Here is an 8,448-nt window from a genome sequence, read left to right as displayed (position 1 = left end):
ACCGTCACAAGCAGCGCTTTTCCTAGCGCCGTTGCCGGGGACCTGAAGAAAAGTTACACTACAGAGATCTCTGACTCCCACGTCAACTTTGCGCCAGCAACTTCACAAGCACAGCTATGCCAATTCATGGTGTAACAATTGTCACCACGCTGTAGTCACCCTGCTTCTCGCGGAGAGGATATCGATTATGTCATTGAGAGTCGTCTAGATAATATCCTTGAAGCACAGCTCGATGCTGTTGATGATCACCTCAATTTGTTCAAGGATACCTCATGGAAAGACGTATCAACTTCATAGGAGTAGCCAAGAGGCTAGATTACAACATATTCGGCATAGACACTAGCGATGGACACCCCATGCTACCGAAGAAGCAAGACACATACCACAGACTAGCCCGTCATCCACCTATCTACCGCTGAGAGATCCTACCTCTGAAGAGGTTGGCTGAGCCCCACAGATCCTCCTCAGAGTAGATCCTCCGACACACTACCTCTATCAACGGGGTGGCGTCTTCAAAGACAATGTCATTGCATTGACACCATGGGCACCAAAAGGCAAACCATGACTCAAGAGTTTGCCTCGAACTAATACCTACGAGCTCGACACTTAAGACTTGAACTTTGAGATGTTGGCCTCCATCAACTGCGATCATCTCACTTTGGGAAAAGCAGAGTAGGAAAATGATAAGTAACTTGTCCAACCCCACTAAAAATAGAGTCCCCAGGCATTACCTTTTACATATCGGCCTTGGAGACGCATGACTCGGAGATGGTTTTCAAGATTGGTGATGGATGCTTCATCTCGCAGGATAGGGGAACATGGTGGTGTGGAGTTGCCTGCTCTAGCCGATTCAACCAAAATACCTATCTTATGGAAGAGAACAAACAATTATATTTAAGACCTACTTCTCTTCTAGGCTGGTGGACCTTTTTTAGATCTCGCAAAAGCCTTAGACGTGGATCTTTTTTCTAGGGAATCAGCAAATGTTTATTTTAAATTCGTTAGCTAGGATTTGACCCAGGATCTTGTAGGTCTGATACCATGTGTAATTATATTCTCAAGCCAACTCAATCAGAAGACCGATCTCATGAAAGAGACTAGGAATTTATATTTAACATGCGGCAGGAGCGGGCGAGGAGTTGGAGGAGGACCAGGACGGAGCTCTCGATGACTGGAAAATGGGGGGAGGTCAAGCAAGTGGCATAATAGGGAGAGCGCCAGAAGTGATGGGGAGTGAGAGAGCAGGAGGTGGGAGAAGATATAGGCGTGAGGAGGGACGACGATGCAACTAGAATGGACGTGAGGAGTGGTAGACAGTAGTGGTGCCACGACCATAATGTTGTGATGTGAAGCTCATATTATTTACTTGTTTTCAAAACTCCACTCTTGATGCACGGAGAGCGACCGTGACCTTGAAAGCCATCCCTTCGGCCATGAGATGGTATATCCGAGAGCGAGGAGCCTTGACGCGCGCGAGGTGCTCCATTGAGGCTGGAATGTCGACGGGAGAGAGAGCTTTTGTGGGAGAGATGAGAGATGTGATAAGAGATGTGTGGCAATGGTGAGGAGATAGAAACATATATGAAGGTGAGGAAGGTGAAGATGAAGAGGCCGGCCACCGGGTGATCAATTCCCATGGCCGGCCGTCGGCGACCCGAATTCTGTGTGCGTCAGCGACCCGAATTTTGTGCGCCAGTAATGGCGACGATCGGGTTCCGCGCGGGAACGAACTGTTGGACTTTATGTCCTGGCTCGTGTCTCCAGCCGGGACAAAAGGGCTGCCAGCAGGCCGCAAAAGGCCTCAGACTCTTTTGTCCCGGTTTGACGCTCTAACCGGGACAAAAGGCATTAAACCGTGATAAAAGATCCCGTACCTTCTCGATGATTTCGGGGCGACATGATCTGTCCATTTGTCCCGGCTCCGGAATGGACCGTGACAAAAGGTATGGAACGAAGGTTCATTTTCTAATAGTGGCGGTAGCTTTGCGTTGACCGATGCGTAGGACCGTCGGGGGCGAGTAGCTTTGGGTCGGCACGCGGTCTCTCTGAGTTCCCGTAAAAATCACAACACAAAATTCTCGACGTTCCAGTAAAAATCACAGCACGAACAGTTGTCTCGGTTTCGGATGCTTGCTACTAACGTCACCGGCGTGGTATGTACGCTGTGGGACTCGATTGTGTGGGTTTCGGATGCTTACGATAAACGCCACCGTTCTGATTTCTACTACTATGCATAGCCGGACTCGATTTGGCCTGAATGGCTGATAATATAAGCCAGGGCATGAATGTCATCTAGGTCATAATTTTTCTCCCTCCCCGCAACCTTCCGCCCATCCAACCCAATGGCGACTTCCTTCCACAGGGCTTCTAGCTTCTCCACCGGTTCGCCATCGCCATGCAGCATGGCGTGCCGACCCTGGAGCGGCAACGCCCAGCCTCGCTCTCCACCCAGCGTCACCTTGGTGCGGTGGACGCCGCCGCGGTTCGGCTGGACGAAGCTCAACTTCGACGGCTCAGTGCTACACGACGGCAGCGGGCGTGCCAGCATCGGCGGCGTCATCCGCGACGCCAACCGGCGCGTCGTCCTCTCCTTCGCCGAGCGGACGGAGCACGCGCCGATCGGCATCGTCGAGGCCCGGGCGCTGATCCGTGGCCTGAAGCTCGCCCTGGACTACGGATGCGACCGGTTAGTCGTCGAGGGCGACGACCTGACGCTGGTAAAGCTGCTGCGCTGCGAGTCGACGCAGACGCGCATCCCGCGCGAGATGCTGGACGAGATCATCTGGCTGCTGGACTCCTTCGACGTCTGCGAGGTGCAGCACAACTTCCGCGAGCACTACAAGAAAACTAGCCCATAGAGGCACTATTTTGGTCACGTAGAGACACTTATATTGCCTTTACATTCCTGTAAAGGCATTTTACCCATTGTCTTAAAAGTGTCACTACGTGCAGTGTGTCTTATACCATAGAGACATTTTGAAAAATGTTTATAAATGATATATGGTCACTTCGTAAAGACACCAGGTTTTGTATGTACACACATAGAGGCATTTCAAAGATACACTTCGAAAGTGTATGTATAGGTATAGAGGCACTTTCTTGCGGCATTTAAGCTTGTCTCTAACATTAATACAAACATTTTGGTGTGGCAACGTATCCATCTCTAGAAATGTAGAGACATTGAATAAAGGCATATTGTTTTGTCTATAGAAATATATCTCACACTGTGTAGAGACATAGATTTTGTCCTTTTTGAATATCTGGTAATGGCATTTTTAGGCGCATATATAGTCCCTATAGAGGTATCTTAACAAGTCTCCAGAGCGACATCATAGAGACATTCTTTTATGCCTTTACTTAGATCAAAACATTTGCTCTCTAAAAATTACACTACCGAGATTCAATAACATAATACACATACAAATTAAATGACATAGGAACAAAATATACTTACTCTTATTCACTGGGATTTCACTAAATGTAGATAAAGACATGAGTATTACAAATAAAATATTGACACCAGAGTGTGCCAGCTAGATGCCCATTAAAAAAAAGAACTGAAGAAAAAAAATCACAACTAACTTCTCTCTGCTATACAACATCACAAAAATCAAACGACATAGTCTTAATACTACACACCATTATACCATGTGACCAAACACTATAGAGTTCCCTTCCGAGCTATTGTTGCCAACCAACATATAAAATTCAGAGACCTTGGAGCCACCGAACCAATGCCACTTTCGTCAAAGAGCCAACCGCTGATATAGAAATATGTATTCCCCCTATCACAAATTCAAAGAAATTATCATTACTATCATCAACCCGGGCACTCCATGGGCTAGCAAATCTTAGAATCGCTTAAAACAATAGTAGTAAGGATATACTCATTTCATTTGTAATGGTGCGACTTCTTAAGAAACCTGCTGTGAAGCTTCTAAACATTGATGATACCAAATATATGTTTATATTGGTAACTTATTAGCATGAAACTGAATCCAAACTGATCAAATCCTATTTACATGGATTGTCACACCATAAATAGTGCATGACTACAATATGTATAATGCTATGGTACTTTTAATCTCCAGAAATTGGTTGTGGGCCACAAACACCAAGCAACAACTAAATAATAAGTTGTTACTATGGTCTATACAAAATATTACCTTTTGTAAGCCGAAGTTGGTTGCATAGAGAAGTAAGAAACAAAGACTACGCAATAACTGGAGAAACCATGGGTGTCGAGATTGTATATATCTTACTGAACTTTCCCACTATTGATTTCAGTCTGGATGTAAATTCTTCTCTTGTAGTCTCCACGGACATTAGATGTACTAACCTGGCTATATGCTTCGTAAATTAATTCCGCAGGATAACATAGCAAAAGCTTAACTCCGCCACCCAACATAATTTTAACTCTGTTAGGAAAGAGGCAAGCATTGAGCAACCTGCTTGAGCTCCACACTTACTTGTTGGCAGCAGAGCTGAGCATAGAGTCCTGGCCAATGCTGCAACAGATGTCTAGGCAAGCTTTTCTTAATCGATGCAGTTTGGTCAAACAATTCATCAAACTGATGGTGTGCACTGATAATGGATCATTAGTTGGATCTGTGTATCTATTCATCAAAGTTCCCATCTGCACGTCATATAACTTGATGTATAATAGAGTATTTTTTTTACTATTTGGTAGAACAAAAACGGAAGTGTTAATTGGAAGGCCTTCATACTGGAGATCCAAAATAATTGGTAGGCATTGGATTACCAGAAGCTGTATGTTGGCTTCCCTAGTGAAATTGGGGATGAGCAAAGATGGACCTCACCTGCGTACATATATTGCATTACACGAATACATGATACCTTGCGCCTAACATATGAAGCTTGATCTCTAGCAGGAAATATGCACAGAGTTAGATCAGTACGGGACCATATATATACTATTGAAAATTTGGTGAGGTATAGTGCTAATCCAATTTTGCCAAGTAGAGATAGAGATGCAACCGAGCAGCCAAATCAAGTTTTGGAAATGTTAGCTTAAATACTAAGCTTAGGCATGAGGGCTTGACTACCAGATGTACTTACACAATAACAACAGATAAAAGTGGACTTAAAGCCATATGTCTCTAGAGTTTTATTATATGAATATTAGTAGCAATCAACAGAGTGAGAGCGAGAGCACTAAACTGCAGTCGAATCTGGAGCAGCTCCTCTGCGGTCGCGTGGCCGGCGACCTGAACCTGGAGCGGAGGTAGAAGAGTCCCAGCAGAACCACAACCTGAAATCCAAAAGCAAGAGAAAATTAGAGAATTTGGGGCTATAACTGAACGGGAAATTAGAGGAATAGGTTCAGGAGAGGGTAGGGATTCTAAGAGCCAGTATCCGCCCCAATAGCCCGTGGTCGTTGGCGGATGAGAGACCTGGTCAAGAAGAAACAAAGAGTTGATAGGTCAGGGGAATGTACGTGTGTGTGGAGAATAGAGTGCAATATGGTGTTCCCTCCGTAGGATAAGCCCCCGCTGCCGCCCGCGCCGGACGAGGAGGAGGTGCGGCCTCGTCGGAGAGCTCGTCCAGGAGGAGACTGACCAGCGGGGCCCGGCAGGATAGGAAGGAGGCCGACACGGCGCTGAACCGCCCCACGGAGTCACGGCGGTAGCCTCGACGGTGGAGTCGAGGAAGGCAGCCGGCTTTGGCTATGGCGCTGCCCCTTGCTGCTCTCACGGTGGCGGCGGGATACGGGTACTGCAGGATATGGGGAGGGGCGGCGGGCTGGTGGCGGATAGATCGGCAGTTCCTTCTGAGTTGAGGTTGAGGAGAAGGTGGGGCTGTGTGTGACGGGTACTGCGGACGCCCGGCCATGTGCGGGCTATGTGTTGCGGTTGCGGCTGCGGCTATTGGGCCATTGTGTTTGGTGCGGTGCTCCATCTTTCGATGTAGTAAGAGAACTTTCCAGAATTTTTTTTTTGCATATTCAAAAAATGATGTTGCTATAGATGTTTTACATTTTACATAGTCACCTATGTTCCACGATTTACGTACATAGTAAGTTTATATTTTCTACTTCATATTTGGAAACTTGTACTGTGATATATTTTGAAGCTTCTCCAACTTTGTATTAAATGATTGTCCTATAGTGGTTGTGTTATACATCTCACTTTTAAAGAATTCTACAATGTGTATCTCGAGTGTGCCAAGAGACATTATGAGGATTGTCTACAATAAAATGTTTCTACGGTTGAGTCAATCTAAAAAATGTCTCTTAGAGTGTCTTTATAAGCATGTTAAGAGACACTTTGGAGAATGTCTCTAGGTAGATGTCTCTTCCGCTAAGGCATTCTCTAAAGTGTCTCTCTTAATACCTCTATAACAAATTGCATTAGAATTTAGGAGACATAGTGGAAAGTGCCTCTAGCAAAATGTCTCTACTGCATGTTTTTGTTGTAGTGGAGGGGAACTCGGTGGCGGACGCCATGTGCCGGGAAGCGTACAAGACGGCGGTGCCGAGGCTCTTGATCGGGATGGTGCCGCATGCGTTGTGGGACAAGGTGGCTGAAGATCGTCGAGGCGTCGTCCACGAACGAGTCCGCGCGTGAAGTGAACCGGCACAAGATCGAACGCAATGGGATCAAGAAGGACGCAGGCGGCAGGGTACGTGAACTTCAGACGGTGGCAACGATGAGCGCGACCGACCGGCAGGCAACGATCATGACGGCGACTTGACGACAAGACGAGACGAGGCGATCCGCATCAGGGACTAGCCACATCCGATCCATCTCCATGTTGCTGAAGAGTGACCAAGACAACTCCACGACGCCATCAAGAATTACAAGGGTGAAGCAGGAGACGAGTAGTACAGTAGTTACTCAGAAGTTATTGATAAATCTTTGTATCGAATTGGCAAGTTAATTATATGTACTGTAAGAGAGAATATCTACACTGTATGCATGTGGGATTCTTGTTATGGTTAACTAATGGTGATCGAAAATAGCTATTGGCTGATGTTATGAAACATGTTGGTTCCCAATGCTTGAAGCTGTGTCCACGGCTCCACTCATGCATGCCGAAATCGTGTTCCATGGATCACGTGTACCTAGGCGCGAGCGGCTCCAAAGAGCCCCTAAAAACCAATAGATCCCCTCGATCCGGCAGTGGCGGCCGTGCCCGGCTGTCGAAGAAAGAGTTTTCGAAAGTTAGCCTCTTATGTTTTTGCATTTTTTGTTTGTTTTCAGTCCTTGCTATTGGTAGCAAGTATTATTTTTTGTTTTCTCTCCTATTTTTGACAAAAGTGCAAAGTTTTACCCATTTCGATTTGATGGATGTTCGAAACTATATGAAGCAGCTGTTTTCTAGGCATTGTTGTTGACTGTTCAAATTATTGAAAATATTGGCGACTCGTAAATCAAAGGAAAAATAATGTAAGAACATATTTTAGTTATATAAATGCGTCATTTTTCAGATTTTCTAACATTTCTAAGTGGCTGAATAAAATATGTTTTCCTGCTGCTATTTTTGTCAAATAGATTTTGTATTTTGTCGCAAGACTGAATTTTTTAAGCTTTAACTAGTAAAAGTGCCCGTGCGTTGCATCGGAACAAATAATTGCGCAAATGCTTCTACAATTATATGTGATGACACTTTTTCTTTCTGGCACAATCGTGGAAGGTTGTCACGTTAACATAATTAATGCTAAAATGATGTGCGAGCTCTCACTTCACTAGTTTGTAGTGGCTTCCACCGCTATGTGATTTTAATTTGGTGCATACTTCATCCTACACATGTCTGTCATGTTGGTTGGCAATAGCTGTGTCTAATATACATACATTGTTGCGCAACAAAGAATGTTCATCAGAACCGATGGATTAGAAGCCAAATTTTCGCTTTAAGTTGAAAAACATGTCACTATTTTATATTTGCTCAAAGTTCATTGACCCGCCTTAACCCTATACTTAGTAGTATTAATTAACATTATTACTATTCAAATTTTGGCTCAAAGTCGATTCACCCGTATTTTTTTACTTCCTCCATCTATAAAATTGTCTCAAGTTACTTAAATTTAAATGTATTTACGTACTAAATCGGATCTAGATACATCCAATTTTAGACATTTTTTTATTTTTAATATATAATTTAATGCGTAGAATTGGTCTATTTTTTGTCTCTCCTTCCTCTTAGCCTGATCTCTTCTTTTCAATTCCCGAATGTTCATGACCCCCTCTCTCAGTAATGTCCGAACCACTCCACTGTGTCATGACCAATCCCCTCCTTGGGTATTATGCCCAGGTTAGTTCATGGTAGGATCATATATATATTTTTTCGTTTGTGGTATCCACTAATTTAGCTTAATTATTCACTGCAATTCGCATCCTGAAAGAAATATTGTGCCTGTCATTATACCTTTAGATGATTGCTGAAACAGTCTTATAAGATACTATTGACAAGCGAAACTCTGAAACT

At 44.6% G+C, this 8,448-nt stretch overlaps 1 protein-coding gene and 1 long non-coding RNA gene across 3 annotated transcripts; one reads left to right on the top strand and one right to left on the bottom strand.

The window, feature by feature from the left end:
- Positions 1 to 2,402: 2,402 nt before the first annotated feature.
- LOC127315203 (uncharacterized) lies at positions 2,403 to 6,839 on the top strand. Its single transcript, XM_051345713.2, has 2 exons — positions 2,403 to 2,829; positions 6,439 to 6,839. Exons 1-2 carry the CDS (start codon positions 2,403 to 2,405, stop codon positions 6,585 to 6,587), a joined length of 576 nt encoding a protein of 191 aa, XP_051201673.2. The 3' UTR covers positions 6,588 to 6,839.
- On the bottom strand, positions 3,457 to 5,932 carry LOC127312392 (uncharacterized). Of its 2 annotated transcripts, XR_011749072.1 has the most exons (3): positions 5,459 to 5,903; positions 5,182 to 5,272; positions 3,457 to 4,885 (listed from the first exon to the last, which is right to left on the bottom strand). It is a non-coding gene; the product is annotated as an uncharacterized lncRNA (long non-coding RNA). The 2 variants fall into 2 exon arrangements; XR_011749071.1 differs by having other exon boundaries at positions 5,182 to 5,932.
- Positions 6,840 to 8,448: the final 1,609 nt, after the last annotated feature.

Source organism: Lolium perenne, chromosome 7 (genome assembly GCF_019359855.2).
Source record: "Lolium perenne isolate Kyuss_39 chromosome 7, Kyuss_2.0, whole genome shotgun sequence".
Taxonomy (NCBI): domain Eukaryota; kingdom Viridiplantae; phylum Streptophyta; class Magnoliopsida; order Poales; family Poaceae; genus Lolium; species Lolium perenne.
Note: the sequence above shows the minus strand (reverse complement) of the source record. Positions and strands in the feature narration are given on the sequence as shown.

Excerpts from the sequence above, each read along its gene's own strand:
- LOC127315203 (XM_051345713.2), top strand. The coding sequence starts at position 2,403 with ATGGCGTGCCGACCCTGGAGCGGCAACGCCCAGCCTCGCTCTCCACCC. Across the intron at positions 2,830-6,438 it reads CGAGGTGCAGCACAACTTCC|TGGAGGGGAACTCGGTGGCG; the intron begins GCGAGCACTACA and ends TTTTTGTTGTAG.